Source organism: Callospermophilus lateralis, chromosome 13 (assembly GCF_048772815.1).
Source record: "Callospermophilus lateralis isolate mCalLat2 chromosome 13, mCalLat2.hap1, whole genome shotgun sequence".
NCBI lineage: Eukaryota > Metazoa > Chordata > Mammalia > Rodentia > Sciuridae > Callospermophilus > Callospermophilus lateralis.
Genome location: NC_135317.1, coordinates 44,975,848 through 44,995,940, shown reverse-complemented (window position 1 = coordinate 44,995,940; position 20,093 = coordinate 44,975,848). Strand labels below are relative to the sequence as shown.

Sequence of the window (20,093 nt, the reverse complement as noted above, 5' to 3'; positions counted from 1 at the left end):
TTCAACATCCCCCAGGTTCAATACCTGGGAGGGAGGGAGGAAAAATGACAGACTCAGAGGTCAAAAAAGCAAGAATCCAGAGTGTTAAGTAGAATAAAAAGCCTGGCTGTCTCCTTGAAGGTATTTTCTAGGCCCCAAGTTAGAACGTTAGTTATTGGTTTTTAAGGAAATGAAGAAGTGTTGGGGAACCAGACTCAGGACTACCAAAGTTGGGAAACTAAAAGGATACCTCATAATTCAGAGCTGGGACCACTCCCTCTGCAAAGATTTCTACCCACAGTTTATGAGTGAGTTGGAAACAAATCCTGTCCCTTTATTCTACACTAAAGAAATCACAGAATCTTCCCCAATAACTGGGAGAGAAGGCAGAGTGCTTAAACACAAGGCAGTCTTATTACAATCCAAAATTACTACCACCCAGATGGTGTGTAAAAACTATAGCTCAAGATTTAGTTTTAAATATTCACGGGACACTAGATTCTCTGGGCATCTGGCAGAAGCAAAAGCAAATCCTCTCTGAAGAAACTAACTTTCAATTCATTAAAGATTTCCTACTTATGAATTTGCAAGAACTATAATCTCACACTAAAAGACACACACATATTAAAAAACTCTCACAATGAAAGAGTAGGCAAAAAAAAAAAAAACCCAGATGTAATAATTAGGCTTTCAAAAATTTTATGTACTAGGATTAACAAAAATATATATAAGACTAAAGAGAGAGATGACAAATAAATGCGATATATGATCCATCACTGCAAGGAATCAACTTTATAGGCTAATACTTGACAAGTGAAAAACACTTGACTATAATCTTTGCATTACAGTATGTCAATATTAAATTCTGAGGTTTGATAAACGTAGTTTTTGCTGGACAATACCCTTGCCCTCAGGGAATAAAACAACATTGTCAGCTTCAAATGGTTCAGAAGAAAATTATGCACATGTTTGTGTGCATGTTGGGGAAATGGAGGAAAGGAGAGAGAAAGCAAATGTAACAAAATGTTAACAACTGGTAAATCTAGATGAACATATGGTATGTTCATGCTCACTATATTTTTCTTGCAACTTTTTTGTAGGTTTAAGCTTTTCAATAAAAAAAGATGGGGAAACTCTTCCAAAGAAATAAGACAATAGTTTTAAAATTTGTAAGTATTAGTTTAACATCAAATAAAGGAACAGATAAAAAGAAAATAAGTGAACAGGAGTGAGATCTGGGAACACTGAGAATGAAGCTCAGGCAAACAGAACAAGCACAATTAAACATTCATCTAACAAAAGTTCTAGAAGAAGAAGAAGAAAAGAACTGGTGAAATATGGGACTCATTCAATTCAAGAGTTCCAGACAAAGTCCTGTCATGAAATAAAAAAGATACCTTCACCTAACTCACATCATAGTGAAACTGCAGAAACAAGATCTTTATATATATATATATATTGTTTAGTTATGCCAGGCAAGTGTGCTACTGCTGAGCCCCAGCCCCAGCCCCAGCCCTTAGAAACAAGATCTTAAAAGCTACCAGTAAGAAGAGAGAAACCACTCTGAAAGAATAAAATCACAGTTCCATTTTCAGCTCAATAATGGAAGCCAGAAAACATGAGAATAAAATCTTCAATGAACTAGGAAAAACAAGAATTCAATGTGGAATTATATACCCATAGAAAATAGTCTTCAAAAATAAAAGCAAAACAAATTTCCAGAAAAAAACAACAAAGATTCTAGCATTAATAGATGCTCTTGGGAGATTTTATGAGCATGTACAACAGACAGTAAAAAGTAAGAAAAGAAAATAAAGTAATAAAATTGAGGATTAGCATCAAGAATCATCATGTATGACAATAAGAGGGCTAAGAATAGAAACAAAATATGTAACAACAGCAATATAGTTTTTGCATGGCTTTAAGGAGTCAAGAGGAAATTGAAAAATGTTAGGCTTTGATACAGACACTTATTAAAATATCTAGGGCAGAGTTTCTCTGTACATTGCTGACACTCAGGACCACATAACCCTGTGCTACGGGAAGCAGTTATTTACTGTTGGATATTTAGTTGAATCTCTGGTCTCTCTCTACACACTACACAAAATCCCCTCACCATGAGAATCAAACAGTTCCCGACCATTGCCAAACGTCTCTGGCAGGTAAAAATCACCGCAGGTAAGAACCATTGTTTTAGGGTAACCACTACAATAAAAAGCTTCTGAGTTAAGATAAAAGTGAATGCTTGCTCTCTCCCAAACATCCCTAAAACACAAACCCACATGGACAGGTAAGACACAAAAAGAGCCAAGAGTCAGCAAATAAGCAAAAGCTTAACTCTTCACGCAGTAGCAAGCAAAATCTAAACTGGCAGGCAGAGGAAATGGGAGCAAAGGCAACTCAGAGTTTACAGAGCAGAATCTGCAAACAGCTTAGGAACTGACAGTATCAGGCACCTAGGGAACAGATGGACTGAGGCAGTGGCACTACAAAAAGTAGGCTCAAATTGCCAGAATCCCCTTCATCATGCCCAGCAACTAGGTGTGTACCCTTCCCTACCCCAGCAGAGAGTATGGAAGTTTATCCCATCTATGAAGGAGGGGAGGGGGCAACATTCTAGTTAAGAGACAGCAGACACAAGTGGGACATGTGTGCCACAGAGAGAGAAGACCAAGAAACCACGTGAAAACTGAATGCAGACACCAAGACCTTGGCAGTGCTTATCTTCTAGGCAGAAGAGCTAAAGACTTCTATGGAGATTGATTAGTCCAAATGGAAAGACCCAAAGATTTTAACCAGGGAGGAAACTTCCAGGTAATCAACTTACTCAGAGTACCAATCAAGTGAAGTTAAAATGCTTTATAATGGTGAAGAGTTTCAACTGTTTTTAGTCTACAATTTGAATAAAATTTTTCCTAATTTTCTTATTACACTAAGCATGAACAATTTCTCTCATGACTTTTGCTTTCATTCTTGAACACTGAAAGTTTGCAGCAAATCAAGGCTATAAATAACCAACTAAAAAAATAGGACAAGAAGGGAGTTAATAACTACAAAGAACTTTAAATTCTGCTAAATACAGGACGTGTTACCTCACTGCTACAGCCCTGCCTTCCTGGAGCTACGTGTTTTTTTCACTGTTTCCTGGAACTGCAGGTGTCCCTTGCAAAGGCAGGGCTCCGATCCATGAAAAACAAGATTTCACTCCATTCTATCAATCCTACCTACCTTTCTCCTGCACATCTAAACAGTCCCAAGGTACCTAATCAGACCACTAAAATGAGGGTTCCTCAAAATATATAACTAGTCATTCTCTACACCACCCTACAAGATATGTGGGGGAAGGAGAAACCAGAGGGTGAAAACACTATTTATTAGAGAAAATAAAGGTTTTAAAGTAAATTGTCAGATTTACAGAATGATGTAATTGTAGCAAAGGAATTATCATTACTTCCCTACATAGAAATAAAAGATTTATGTGTGACAAAAGAGCGAGCTTGATACCATACTGAACCAACAGAGTAAAGTATCTGTTTGAATAATTTGTTTCTATTTATCTGGCTAGGTACATCATTTATTTTCTTCTCTTCTTTTCCTGAAAAATGTGACTGGTTTATGCAGTAAGTTAGTATCTTCTAATGTAAAGGAAAGTATTGGCAGCACACAACTTTGATTTAGTTCTAGAATCAGAAAGTACACTATAGGGTTATTTACTAGTTAGCGATTAGAACGTTACTAGCATTAACACAATGAAGCTTGGAAAGATTTTTAGTGTTGTTAGAGATTTAAGTTTTCTATCCTACTGACACCAAGAAACTAAACTATTCAATTATTTTGTTTCTGAATAATGAAAAGAGAAAATGTGGTGACTCACTGGTTGACTCCTTAATTACTCATACCTCTTGATCTCCTGGACTTTGGAAATCTTTGCTTATGTTTGCATCCCGAGTCCAGCGGGGTGGCTTCCAAGTTCTTTCCTGTGTTCCTCGGTTATAGTAGTAACAACGCCCTGAACTATCTTTATGAGTTTCCCATTCTCCATTAATCTGAATTGCTGGGCTCCCAGGAAGTGGGGGGACAGCAGACTGGGATATTTTCAATTCTTGTAGGTTAGCATACACAGGAGAGTCTGGCCTTCCTGGATTTGGAGGTGTAGTTGCCTGTAAAATAAAAATTTTAAATCTCATGTTTAAAATGGTATAACATTTACAAGATTTATAAACATATATTAATTCATTTTAAAACACAGAAAAGGATAAAAGTGGTAAATTAAAAAGGAAAAAGAAACAAAGACAAAGAAAAAACAGGTATGTGGGTATGTATACGTGTATATATCTGTGTGTATAAACACATAAATTAAAAAATCTCCTAAGAAATAATGACTTCAGTTTTAATAATTATAGATTGACTGAAAATGAATAAATAAAAACTATAAGCAGAATCCAACGTGTATTTAATATTTTCCTTCAGCCTGAAAGAACACTTGAGTAAGAGCTTTGGATTCTAGTTCAGTATCTGTCACTAAAAAATTGTATGATGTTGGGTAAGATCACTTTGCCTCTCTGATAGTGATTTTTAAATCTCCATATGTAAAAGAATTGAACTAAAACAGCAAAGGTCTTCTTTGGCTCTAAAATAATTTTAGAGCCAAACATTTTTGGCAAATTTTTAAAACATAAAAAAGTTTAAAAAAACAACAACAACAACAACAACAAAAAAAAAATAAAATGTCTTACACATGGATAGCTCAGCTTTTATTCAGAAAACTCCTAAAAGAAAGATTGTATATTCTAAGTTCTAATGTTAAATTAGTAATAAAAGCAAAACATAAAAAGAATAAAACCTAAGAATTTACTAGATTCTATCCTTCTCAATTATAATTTCTCAGTGGCCATAAACAAATCATTGAATCTCTACTTAGTTTCCTTGTTTGTGAGTTTTATAACTGTAGAAGAATTAGCTGGAACACTGATTAAGACATTTACTCTTATTGGGTTTTAATTTTTGTTTTTAAATATTTCACTAGATGTCAGTAAAGAGCAAAACACTTTTCCATACACTTTGCTTAAAGACACTGTACACAAATATCCAGTTGCTGAAAGGAAAAAAGCTCAGATCTGAAAACCATTTATATTACGCACTGGTATCTACATATGTATCCCCCATTTACAACCTCAGCACCATGTACATCTTGAGACAGATCATTCTGTGCTTGAGGACTGTGCTGTACACTGTGATATGTTCACCAGCACAGCTGGCCTCTGCCCACTAGATGCGAGTGGCACATATACACCAGCCTCCATGTGAAAACCAAAGTCTTTACACATGGCCAGATGTTCTCTAAGGACAAAACTGGGGCTTGGTGAGAACTACTGCTTTACCATATAAATCCTAAAACTATATTCAGATGTTCCATTACCTTGGTCATGTATCTACAGTTTTTGAATGCGAAAAAATGCTGAATTTAGGGCTGGGATAGTTTTGTGGTAGAGTGCTTGCCCACCAGGCACAAGGTATTGGGTCAATCCCCAGTAGTGTCCCCAACCTCCACCCCCCCGCCCCCCGAAAAAAACCCTGAAATTTAAAATGGAAATGTGAAATTTAAATTTCACTGAAATTTAAAGTATTTCAACTTCTAAAATAGTATTTTTGTATAAAATAGTTTTAATGAGTCTAAGTCATAGAACAAACTTTAGAAAACAAAAATAACTCAAAATACAAAACACATGTAAAAACGGATACTTTTGGTTTTTTTGCACATGATAGTTATGCATGTACTACATTTGATGATGCAAATTAGACTATTTTCCTAAAAATGGTAGTTTTGATTTTACCACCAACCAGTATCTTTCTACAAAGAAAATCTATTCATGAAGACACATATCCATTTATTTCTCTTACAGATTAATTTCATATTCTGGTGAAGTAGTCCTAACAATGCTTTCTGACAAAAATATATTCTGCTAAAATATATAGTAAATCACCTCTCAGAACTTTATCTCAGAACTTTTTTTTAGAGATTTTAATTCAGTAAGTGTTAAAGGAGTTCTTACTTTGCTCCTGATTCTTAATTAAAACTTGGAGGAACAACAGGCATTTAAAAAATTATGTTTATGGACAAATTCTATTACATCTTTAGGAAAAACTAATTCCTGTGTGTTTTTTCCTCTATAATTCTTGTGTTTTAACTAGCTCAAACTGTTTTTCCAACTAAAATATTTCAGCACAGTCTATAAGACCAGCACAATTTTGAAACAAAAGAGCAGAATAATTTAAGAACCCTATAAATGTATCTCCCTTGCAAATAAAGATGGAAATATCCTAAATAAAATACTAGTAATAAACCCAACATTATATTAAATAAATTGGGAAAAAAAGAAGATGTTAAGAAAATTATTTTTAGGAAAGGAATCTCATACAATAATTCTTTAGAATCACAGATTAACATGATCATCTCCACAGATGCCAAGAAAGCATGTGATAAAATTTAACACAGATTTAGGATAAAATTCTTAGCAAGTTTAAATTAGTGATGCTTCTTTAATTTGCCATTAAAAATTATTAGTATTTAAAATAAGCATCATAGTTAAAAGAGAGAGGAAGCACTTTTAAGTACCGTGGAGTACACCATGGAGTCCCAGCAATTCAGGAGACTGAGTCAGGAGGCTTCCAAGTTCAAAGCCAGTCTCAAAATAAAATAAAATAAAACAAAACAAAACAGGCTGGCAGTGTAGCCCCATGGGTTCAACCTCCAGTACCAAAAATGATCAATCATCATCATAATCAATATCTAAAATACCAAGTCCATGAAAACTACTAGAAAAGTTTAATAAATTGGCCTGATGGATACAATCCAATCAGCTTCTTGTACATAATGAAAAATAAGAAAATTTAACTGGTGGAAAAAAACTCATTTGCAATAGGAAAAAAAAAACAAACATGCTTTAAAAGAAATGTATAAAATGGAACAAGAATACTTATAAAACTTTCATCTGAGGGCGGGGGTTGTAGCTCAGAGGTACTGTGAGTGCTTAGTATACACAAGGTTGAGTTCAATCACCAGTGCCACCAAAACTTTCCTCTGGAAACTAAAAATTAGATTTCAAGAGATAAGTTTTTCTCATTTAGAAACAGATCTTAATTTTATAAACATGCTAATTCTCCACAATTAAAACTACAGATTCTATAAATTCAATGCAAAATTCAGCTTTTGGTAGTGTTTGTATGCATTAACACAACAGTAGCAGTTTATAAAATTTGTTAATGAAAAAAGAAACAAATGTGACCAAAAGTATACAAACACAAATGCTTCAATAAAAGCAATTGGAAGTGGTTAGCTGTGATAAAAAGAAAAGAAACTAAGAAAATATCCACATTTCTAGTTTGGGAAAACCAGTAAAGGAAAGTGAAACATTTGAATGCATAATAAACACAATGCTAGAGCTTCAATAATAAATAGGAGAAAAACGGAAGAGACCTGAAAACAAATAACTAAGCATTTGAAATGAGTAAGGGCAAAGCTGGGAAGATAGGAGGCAGCATAAAAATTAAGAAAACGGCATGGTACAGTCAGGGAGTAATGTATGTGAAAGGAGCAGCAAGAGAAGGTTCTAAGTGACAAGAAAAAGAGTGTATACGCCATATTAAAAAGTATAGATGTTATTCTGCAGCATTTAGGGAACTATTAAGACTTTAAGCCAGAAAGTACATTATGATCGGAATTTCAGAAATTCTCTAGGTTTTAGAGGGAGACCCAACTAGAAGTAGAGATTAGTTGAGGGTTGGTACAATAAATAGTACACACAGAAAATGGAAGACAGCTGCAATAGGACAAGATCGTAGGAATGAAGAAGCAGGCCAGAGTCAAAAAAAAAAATCAGAAGTTAAATTAACATGCAGGCTGGATGTTTACTTAAGTAAGTTTGTTATGGTGGTACTTTTAACAACAGATTAATGTCAAGATAAAGAATAAACTGGCCATGTATGTATAATGTCTCAAAATACATTCTACTGTCATGTATAAATAAAAAGAATAAATTGAATGTGGTAGCACATACTTGGGAGGCTGAGGCAGGAGGATCACAAGCTAGAGGTCAGCCTCTGCAATTTAGTGAGACTCTTGTCTTCAAATAAAAAAATAAAAAGGACTAGAGATGTAGCTCAGTGACAAAGTGACCCTGGGTTCAAAGTTCAAACCCCAATACCAAAATAAATAAATAAAGATAGATAAGTAAATATTCTCTCAGTCTCTTCCCCACATATACATATGGAGTTTATAAAGAGAGGAGTGAGGAGAGTTTTATTTAGATTCTATTAGGTTGATAAACCTTTTCAAAATCCAAGCAGAAATGCTCATAGATTGTTAGACATGAAGATTTAGAACTCAGTACAGAAAAAAAAAAAAAGTTAAATTACATGCAGGCTGAAAAACATGAATGTAAAAGTCATGGGCTTATAGATGAAGGTCAATAACTTAAAGAAAGAGAGCATACAGAATAAAAGGAAGATAAGAGAACCTGGAAAATACTAAGCAATTGTTTTACGAATTAAAATAAGAAGTTTAAAGGTAGCACATGTTCTAGCATGATGATTTATATTGCTATTATAATTATTAATGCAACCAATATAATTGAGGGTCCAGAAAAAGAAAAAGGATCCAGTGAAGGAGACAGAGAGTCAAAAGTAGAAGGTCTACCAGGGAAAAGCAATATTTGAAAGTCAGGGAGAAGAAAAATTTCCAAAAAAGGGAGAACTGGACAAGAAGTCTTCTTTTGAACTAAAAGACTTCAAAACAATCATTTGATTTAGCAACTAAAAAAGTCATTAAAGAATTCAGCAATCAGCCATGAGGACTGAAAAATGCCTTCCTATAATAAAAAACTAAAAAGTAAATAAAAGAGTGGGAAACAAGTATTCTGAAGCACTGTATAATAGGCAGCACAGGGCTGTGGTGCCTCAGAAGGGAAATAGGTGAATCCTACCTCTCCCAGGCTTTGCACTTTCAGGCAGTTTCCAGAAATCAGATCAGGGAGAGAAAATTCAGAGCCTAGCAATCTTCGCCAAAGCACGGGACGAGGACTTTATTATTTTAAAAGGTATACTGAGAATAATATAACATATGAAAATAATTATGTAACCAGTGACTCCTCAAAATTGGAGAGTAATTCTTTAAAACTGATCCAGAGAGGTGATATCTGTCTGAACTCTACACATTCATCTACAAGTCTGACAGAATACATACAGAAGAGGTTTACTGACAATGAAAAAAAAAAGTTAGCTTTTGCATTTCTGTCCCTATTAATAATTTTTAATAAAAATTTTTATTATTGCTAATAGTTTTTGAAATACTATTTGTTCATTTGCTATTAGAAACAGTTTCTAGTAGAAGACCCTGTTTACTTTATTAATTAAATAACTCTACACTTATAATCAGTTTACATCTAATTTTAAATGGGTACAGAAACAATAGAAGATTATTCAATATCTGTACAATGCTATACTTTAACCTCTAACAAAAAGAAACTATATATGGTTATTATCAACTGCCCAAATCACTGGGAAGATTCAAGGCAACTGGCATTGATCACTCAACAATTTTTCTTAAGAACACTTGAAAATATAAATTCTTGATATTAAAAAAAACCAGTGTACACTCCTTTTTAAATGTATACAAAATTAATGTAAATTACAATAGGAATGGTTACAAAATAAAGCAACATTTTCTCTAGAGAACCAAAACACAACTTATTTAATGAAGATACTCAATGCTGGTGAAAAGTGGGATATAACAACTAGTTTTACTGCTGGTAACTTTAATTAGCACACACTTTTTGAAAAAGTTGGCAGTGTATTTCAAGAACTCCTAAAAATATTTTTAGAACACTGAGAAAAAGGAAAAAAGTTATAGTTGCAAAAAATGTTTTCCTAACAAAGATGTTTATTCCAGTGTTATTCTTCAGAATCCAACTGAAGAATGGTTAATACTTTCTTCTATGTAAGAATCAAAAAAAGGTATGAATGATTTCTTAGTAACATGTTAGATAAAAACTTTTATGGTGTTAAGAAATATAAAATATACAGTACAAGACCAATTAAAATTTTAAAGTAAATGAAGAAAAACTAAACCATTATCGGTTTTGTCTAAAATTAGGATTAGGTGTGATTTTTTTCCCCTACATTTTTCTTCTCTTTCCAATTTTATTATAATAAGAATTAATATGTTTAGAGTTTGGTTAGGGATCAGAATCTGAGGCAAAAAAGGTACATGCCTAGCCCACTGAACTCATAAAAGTGACAATAATATTAACACCAACTAGTATTTTTAAAAGATGGTCGTTGCATTATCTCTATTAGAATCACATGGGGTTCATATTAAAATTCTTGAGCCATATCCTAGAGTTACTTGGGGTTAGAAAGTAGTAGCACGAGGTGTTAATCTATATTTCTGAGTATCCTATATGATTTTTATGTACACTATTATTGAAAAGACACTGGTAAAATGTAAAGTTTCTAGTGGACTGAAGGTAAACTGGTCCTTGGGACCAATAAATTTATATTATGAGAAATATAAAAGACAACATTAAGTATTAAGTTCTGACTACAAGCTGTTCCTTACTTTGCAAATGAGTCAAGGGAAGGAGTTAAAACAAAAGAATAAGCAACAAGAAGTACTTCCAATATATGAAAAAAATTTTTATTTTAACATTTATGAAAACAACTCTGTTCATGAATTGTCACCAGCAAAAATAAATAAATTTTTCACACCAGGAAAGAAAAAAAAAAAAGAAGCTTTAAGAGGAAAACAAAAAAAAAGTTAATTTTAATTTCAGTATTATTTTTTTAGAATCCAACTGAACATCCAACAACAGAAGAATGGTTAATACTTTCTTGAACTATATCTGTCATTAATTAACAATTAAATTGGGACTAGCACCTCTGCACATGTCCCAATTTATATTTAAAAAAAGACTTGGCCTGTTCCACTTTATCTATATATAGATAGATCCAACAATCCTTCCACTATTTGCAAAAGGAAACACTGGTGAAACTATATACATAAGAAGGTAACTGTAAACTCAGATTGCACCTGGATCCCTTCTTTTAATAATACCCCAAATATGGAGATTCGTAAATATTAAGAGAGGTAAAAGCTTTGGCACTGGTTCAAGAATTGTATCTGTAACAAACTTTAGAGAATGGCACCTGATGTTAATTAAATAACATGCTACTCAATATTAATCCTTCAGATAGTCACCTTACTATAAATGAATTTATTTTTATATTATGCAATAGTATAAATCTCTACAGCCGATAATCAGACTTTTAATTTAGATTGATGAGGAAAAAAATTCCTAAAAGTGTTAGGCTTCAAAGTTTCTTCTGTGTGTGGGGGGAGGGGGTGGTGGTGTGCTAAGGATTGAACCACAACATTGTGCATGCTAGGCAAGTGCTCTGCCACTGAGCTATGACTTAGTCCCAAAATTTGATTCTATTTTAATTTGTGTTCTTGTAATTTAACTGCTTAGACAAGGTCTACTTCACAATCATTGTTTTTTATTATTATAACTGGACCAGTTAATAGCAATAATAAAGGGCAAAATGAAAAAAGCATCAACAAGCTAACATTAACATAGGACTAAAATTGTTTTACCTTCAAAGATATAAATTACATACCAACTTCAACTGGACACTTAACTTTCCAAAGGACAGTTTTCACTTAAACCAAGTTTATGTTTTTTGTTTGTTTGTTTGTTTTTGTGGTTTTTTTTTTTTTTTTTTTTTTGGTGGGGGGACATTATCCTTCCTCTGTTTAATAATTTTGAAATATTTATAAAAATTCACAAATTCTTATTATGTTCGTATCTTAAAGCACTTACCCTGCTGAGGTTTGAAACCCTATAATGAATAGTGCTATTTTCTTTGGTTTAACTAACATTGAAAATAGGACAGTCCCTTTCTTTAAGGAGCCAATACCCTAGTAAAGAGGACAGAGACAAATTAAAAAATCAGCCCCCCTCCCACCCGCAAAAGAACCCTACTGCAGAGTAGTGTGGCTAAGGGCTACAGAGAAAACTGTGTATACAATGCTCTAAAAGCACAACCAAAAGCAGCACTGAAGTGAGCAGGGCATTCAGGAAAAGGTTCAGAGTTCCACAGGCTTCAATGAATCTGTAAAGGAAGAGAGAAGTATGCCAAGGGAAGTGATAAAGAGCATTCCAGGTAAATGCTTACCTGACACTCTCTCTCTCTCTCTCTCTCTCTCTCTCTCTCTCTCTCTCACACACACACACACACACACACACACACCCTAACAGTCTTTCAATCAGGAACCATAACTGCAACTAAATTCCCCACTGTAATATCCTTAATAATGGTTTTCATGATAAACACAAGATTTTCCTTACTTTCAGGTGTTTTCTACTTACCGCAGAATACTCAAGGCTGCCCAATATATTACAGGACTTGATACCTTAAATACATATATTCACACACTGAACCTTTGTTAGCCTTTATTTTTCAACTTGCTGTCCTCTCCCTCTCCTTGTATCACCTTAACCAACAACATGAACAATCCCTTTGCACCATTTCACCCTCTTCCCCTGACAGATGATAAAGCAGGTCCCAAGTAGAAAAGCTGTATGGCCTGACAAGTTATTTCTAGAAAGCCATATACAAACACACTCCTGAAGTCATTTCTCTGCTATCAACCCTCAATAACAGCTGCAAACTGACAACAGTGCAATCATACCCTGCTATAAACATAACCACCGCTGTAGTTACAGACTTTCAGTACCTACAGGGGTATAAGAGTTGACTAACACCACTGTGAAAAGTCCTGGGTAACACGGACCAAAACACGCAACAGTCATGCAAGTGCACAGTTAGGAATTTCATCATAGGTAAAAGTTTTGCCAAAAAAGAACGAATAAAGAATTTCCCCTTCAAGATCCAGGCCACATTTTGGCAATCACATTTTCCATTACGCTCTCATGTGCTTCCTTCCTTCTACCCTTACTGCTCTGCCACTTATTATCAGAATACTTATAGCACTATACAAGCAAAACCCAGGTTTATTTTTTCTACCTTTCCCTCTAGAATTTGATCATCTTTAAAGCAAAAATGTTTGTCTTATTTATCCCTTAATCTTCATAGCCTAGTTTCACACCTGCACAAATAAGCCCTCCAATATGTTCCTGGATGAAAACTACTCTATTATTACTAAAAAAGCTATGGTGAATCCACACACTAAAATTAATGATCTCCTTTGGTTTTTACAGTCTCCTTGGTAAATCTTACTTGATTCCATTGTTTAATAAGGCCTAGATCTCCCCAAACATCTCATCTTAATCCACAGTCAGGTATTCTGAAAAACCTACCAACACTGCTATTCCACACAGAACTCAACTCATTATATCTTCTGTCTCAACCTTTTCCCTTAACATACCACCCCATAATATTAAATGTTAGTAATATAAACTACCTGATCAAAATTACTAGTGTTGTAAACTACCTAATCAAAATCTGAAAGTCATTTTGGGTCTCTTTACTTTATCCAATAAAGTTGTGCTAATTCTCCACTATAATGTAACTTGAGTTCCTTCTTCTTCTATCCCAAGATAACTACTTTTCTTTTGCTAAGTGACTCCAATCATCTATTGAGGTCTAGAGCCCCCATTACTCTGTCGAATCGATCTTCTTGGTATGCTATTTTCTAAAAACACAAGCCTGACCTTATTACTCACCTGCTTAAAAAATACCAATGAATATTTCACAAACTACAGAATCAGTACACATATCACAGAGAATCTGAGAATATTTTTAAACACTCCAGTCCTAAAACAATTTTTTTCTACCTCACTTATGGTCATTCTCTTAACATTCTTCACTCCTAAGCCCTAGACTGTTCACAATTCTTTTATTCATTCATACTATTTTTCTTCCATACCTTGAAATTTTTACCTCTATCTGAGATATCCCATCCCTAGCCACAAACCAGCAAACCACACACATTTTGAAATCAACAAGATGGCTAGGCTTGCGTCTCAGTGGGTAGAGCAAGTGCTTAACATACTAGAGGCTATAGGTTCCATCCCCACACCACAAAACAAACAAAATACCACGAACAGGAATAAAACAAAACAACCCCCCAAGAACCAGAAACAAAACAAAAAACAAAAGGAGCTGTCTCCAATTCTTTGAGATGCTCCCCATCTCCAAAGGCAGAATTTACAGATTTCTTGTGCGCCTAGAACAGTGTTAACAGAAATAGAAATGAACCAAATAATATAAATTTTTCTAATAGTTACATTAAAGAGGTAAAATGAGGTTAAATGAATTCTACTAATAAATTTATTTAACAAAATATACCAAAAAATCATATCACCACATAATCAACATGGAAGTTAATTTTTAAAAACCAAATTTTCGAAATCCAGTATGTACTTTGTAACACATCTCAATTCAAATACTAAATTTTCATCACAAATAATTTAGTTAGATTTCATAAAATTTATAGCTTAGTTGGGTGAGTTGGCACATACCTGTAATAGGGGAGGCTGAGGCAGGAGGATCAAAAATTAGAGGTCATTTAGCAAGACCCTGTCTCAAAATAAAAAATAAAAAGGGCTGGGTACAAAGAGGCTCAGTGATAGACTGAGTGCCCCTGGGTTTAATTCCTAGCACCTAAATACATAAATAAATAAAAATATAGATTCACATACCCAAACTATTCAACATTCTTCAAAGTCTACCAAGAAATGAACCACATATTAGTTTTAAATTTTCAACTTATATGAAATAAAATTCAAACTTCAGTTCTTTAGTCTCTCTAAACACATTCAGATGCTTAATAACCATACATGGCTAGCAGCTACTATACTGAATAGTATCAGTCTAAAGCATTTTGTATGCACATATACAAATGTCCCTGTAACATTATAATTATTTTCTTCTCTCTCACCAAACTGAAAACCCCTCAAGAGTCAAGAAGACTATGTCTTAATTACTATGTATTCTCAAAGTCAAGAAACAAAGAATAAACTGAAGACCCTCTTCCAAAGCCCTGATTCAATTTCTAATAAATTTTATTTTCTCAGTTAACTGCTTTACTAATACACAGAATAGTTTAAGAAATGGAAAGGCAACAGAATAGCTGCTAAAAACTAATGTTTACTGATGAAACCTTTTTATTACCGTGTTAAAAGTATTCATCCAGATATGTTTGTCTTTGATCAGTAAAGCAAACAAAATTCTTCAATAGGACATTATGCTGAAACAGCAAGACCGTTACTAGTTTATGCTGAAGAAGCAACATGCAATGACTTAGTGCACTGTCATTCATTATTACAAATCTCCCTTCCTAGGGACTTGAATGGTAACTCTATCATCAGCATTCAGAGAATGACTAAAGAATACTCTACTGCTGAAACAGAGATTAAAAAGTTAACAGTAGAATTACAAATGAAAAATGCATCTGTGATTACTTGTTGAAAGCATGTAGTACACACAGAAGTCTAAGTTTAGAAATTGAGATTTCTGGCAGCATTAAAAAAAAAAAAACTGGCCAGGCACAGGAGTAGATGCTTGTAATCCCAGTGATATGAAGATAAGGCAGGAGGATCACAATTTTTAGGCCAGCCTCAGCAACTCAGCAAGAACCTGTTTCAAAATAGACAACAAGAAGAGCTGGGAGATGTAGCTCAGGGTAGAACACTGAGTTCAATTCAGTCTCCCCGCCAAAAAATTAATTCCTAAAACGTCCAAAATTAATCCACAGTTTCATGGTACACATTTAAATGGCTGACATGCCATCTTCCTTCCCTCCCTCCCTCTCTCATTTTCTGATGATTATACTGTTTGTTTGTTTTTTTTTTTTCAGAAGATTTTGAAACCAAAAGTTTTCATAAATACTAAGACTATACCCCATGGTCACTTTAAATAAACCCAACTAAAATAAGTGGTCTCTAATGTATCACATGTACCAATTTGCTAAAAAGTTTGCATGAGAACATTACAACACATATTACTATATTAAGTCTAAACTAAGTTTGAAGTTACCAAGTTTTAAAATATTTTCTTAGCTGTCTTGAAAATATATGATTTATCAACATTTAATGTCATTTTTACACCAAAGCAAGACATACTTCAGCCCTGAATTACTTAAAAGATATTCAAAATAGGTATTAGATAATATAGTATGAATGTGTAAATTAATAAATTATATGTTCATATACATATTCACACATGCATACATATAAAAGAACAGAAGACCCTTTCGCTTATTTCTGAGAATTATTGCTAGTGTTTCTATTTATAGGTACTATTGAAAATTCATTCTCAAGGCACGTATTTATTGTAAAATGAGATTTCAAAGAAAAAGGAAATCATTATGGAAGAGTAAAGGCCACTACTTTTAAATCCATATAACAATCTGGAGTGATGTTTAGGAAGTTCTATGGCTATGTTATAAAGGCACAGAGTACTTCAGACGGAACCCAGAGAGGTCAATATTCAAAACTTAGAAGCTTATCCAGATTACACATAGTAGACAGGAGCAAGGGGTTGTTGCAGGTCATGGATTTTTCTGGCTTCATTTTAGCTCAGGAATATATCCAGAATTAAGATTTATAATCTTTATAACAAGCCACGCTGAAAATACAGTTCCAATTATTAAATTCTCCAAATTGCCAATGGGTAAGACTGAGTAAGAAAGAGTAGGAGGGGTGAGACAGAAAAACTGTTCCATAATGACAGTAGTCAAAAGTCTAGCAGTTCATTCTGAAGTTCATTAAAATGAGGCCTGTTTAGACGCTAATCATTCCCTCCCTTGGGATTTGTTTTATTTTGTTTTTTAGCTTTGTGTGTATATATACATATATATATACACATACATACACATACACACACACACACATACACACACAACATACAATTTACCATTTTAACCACTTTTAAGTGTATGGATCAATGAAGTGACATTAAGTACATTCACAGTTGCACCACCATTACTACCTTCTATACCTAGAACTTTTTTCATCTTGTGAAACTGAAACCACATACCCACTAAACAGCAATAGCCCCTGCTCTCTTCCCCAGGCTCTGGCAACCACCATTCTACTTTCTGTCTCTATAAATTTGACTATTTTTGGTGCCTTATTTAAAAAGAATCATAATATTTGTCCTCTGCAACTGGCTTATTTCACTTAACATCCTCAAGACTCATCCATGTTGTAGCACGTAGGACAATATTTTATTATATGTATATTCTATTTTTTTTTGTTTATCTATTCATCTATCTAGGGATACTTGGTTTGCTTCTACCTTTTGGCTATTGTGAATGGTGTCACCATAAACATCGATGTACAAATATCTATTGAAGCCTCCACTTTCAATTCTTTTGGGAACATACATAGAGTACTCCTCTTAAGAAGAAACTCCTCAAATCCTATCTTTCCAGGCAAGGCAGTGCAATCCCAGCAATTCCAGAAGCTGAGAGAGAGGATCTCAAGTCCAAAGTCAGCCTCAACAACTTAAAAGGCTCTAAGCAACTTAGCAAGACCCTACCTCAAAAGAAAAAATAAAAAGGTGGTGTAGCTCAGTAGTTAAACACTCCTAGATTCAATTCCTGCCCCTGCATATTAAAAATAAATAAATAAATAAATAAATAAATAAATAAATAAAGCTTATCTTTAAAGGTCATCATTTTAAAATTACACTAATATTTCACATATTTTTCATTTCCCAACATGCACCAAAGACCCTTAAATCAAAGATGGGACAGTCAGCAACTAAATTTAAAAGCAATTTAATTTAATTCATCTCTACCTCTTTTCATATCTCCATTCCCAGTGAGTGAAATATAAATCATTCTACTTATTTTAAAGTGAGGAAATAATGATATTTAATAAAGGTACTCCAGCCCTGCAAAGAATTAGCACTGGTCAATACTGCAGTTTAAGCCAGGCACTCTGGCACATGCCTGTAATCTCAGCAACGAAGGAGCCCGAGGCATGAGGATCAAAAGTTTGAGGCCATCCTGAAAGAATTAGCAAGACCCTGGTTTAAAAAAATTTTTTTTAATTTTAAAAAGCACTGGAGGTGTAACTCAGTTGTAGAGCACCGTAGGTTCAGTCCCCAGTACTATTTTAAAAGAGAAACAAACAAAGAAATCTGTATTTTGTTTCTGAAGGATCTTTAATCTCTTTTTTAGGGCTATTCTAACCTCTCTTCCTCAAACTAGCTCTCAGTTCAGAATTTTAAGAATGGTTCTAAAATACCTAAAGGATGTTCTCCATTAATAAAACTAACTCCTATTCTTCATCTAAAAACTCACTATCCTCTTCACAGGCCCACTTAAAATATGTGTCAACCCTCTTTTTGGTTCTAAATCAGTTATTTATTCGCTTGTTCCTTTGCATCAGGTATCGGAACACTCTGAAGAAAAATCAGATAGACAAGTGAGAAAATCTGTTAACAGAGATCTAAATTCAGTGGCACTTCTTGCCCAGCATTTCCTTATGGGATACTGTTGCTCTTTAGAATAAAACATACTGAAAGTGGCATAAAGACACATGGTTCCTTTTAGTAGAAGAAAAGTGCTGCCCAGAGGAAGGAACAAGTCTGGCAATCGCAGTTTCTGGTAAACATATTCTATTTTAATGAATACACTAATATAAAAACTAGACATATAGCATAATAATATAGCAGAGCAAATAACTAATCTAATTATATATCATTACTAGAGGAACAATGACCGACATTTATCAATTTCCATTTTAAAACTTTAAATCTAGAACTAAAAGTTGAAAAAAAAATCATACTTCTTTCCACTTGGCTAACAAGTTATAACTGACAAATTACTTTCTCATTTAAACAACATCAACAAAACTGTCAATGAAGAAAAATTAACTGAAAAATGAAACAGCAGTTTTTTTACAAAAACAAGTTTTAATTGCTATGTATATGTTACATTACTTGAGTGTTTAGCAGTACCATCCACATGACATGGGAGCCTGACAGTGCTTTTCAACAGCAGCATTCAAAAATAAATGAAGGAAACTTTGATACTTACGGAAGATATTATCAGATAATAAAATTTTAAAATGACACATTTCCTACCTAGAAAAAACATCAAGCTATGTAATATGCTCTTTTTTAAACTATGAAATGTAGACAAAAAAAAACAAAAGTAATCTTTTTCTTAAAAAAAAAAGATGGAAAAGAGAAAAAAGAATCAAAATGAAGAAAAAAAATTCAGAAACTTTCCACTCAAGTATAACTCATAATGTTGTTTTAAATGAAGTGATAATCACAGCAGGTATATGTTGTGATCATTTACAAAGAATTTTCAGCTTTCAAACATTTCGCATTTTCACAATTTCCTACTAAAACTCCTGTAATAGATAAACTCTGAACTGTCCTACCGTTAATCTACTTCTTAATAACACAACGGCAGCATTTCTATTTTAGAAGCTTTGGGGACTATCAAACAGTACTTCTGCAATTTTGCATTTAAATTATTTTACTATATTTAAAATGTAGCATTTAAATATATTAAATATACTATATTAAAATATAGTATAAAATATATTTGCCTATTAAAATAAGGCAAAGTTTGAAAACTGGGGAGAGGGATAGAACAGTTATTTCCCTCTATATTATTCCCTTACATTACAAGAATAACCTGCTGCTGGTCTTGGTAAAGTTTTATTGAAATGCAGCCATATATATGTTCATACATTGATGTAACTGTTACGTTACTATGGCAGAGCTGAATACTTTAACATACATTAATATTAATAATAGCATAGCATACATCAACATTAATATTCTTTTACTTTTATTTTTTGGTTCTGGGGATTAAATCCAGAGGTGCTTTACTACTAAGCTACAGCTCAAGCCCTTTTTTATTTTGAGACAAGGTCTTGCTAAGGTCTACTTAGGGCCTAAGTTGCTGGCCTTGAACTTGTGATCCTCCTCCTTCAGCTTCCCAAGTCACTGGGACTACAGGTTTGCACCACCACACTTGGCTAACATTCTCTTTTTATAATCTCTAACCTCAGAAAAGATGAACAAAAAACATTTTTTAATTATACAGAAACAGAACATTGGTCAAA

General features: G+C 33.6%; 1 protein-coding gene across 4 annotated transcripts in view; it reads right to left on the bottom strand.

Moving 5' to 3' along the window:
* Window positions 1-20,093, bottom strand: part of Arhgap12 (Rho GTPase activating protein 12) — a 113,839-nt gene that overhangs the window by 47,430 nt on the left and 46,316 nt on the right. For all 4 annotated transcript variants that reach the window (XM_076831528.1, XM_076831529.1, XM_076831530.1 and 1 more), the window contains one exon: window positions 3,879-4,139. In XM_076831528.1, the coding sequence (XP_076687643.1) occupies window positions 3,879-4,139 (261 nt within the window). The remainder of the gene's footprint in view (window positions 1-3,878; window positions 4,140-20,093) is intronic.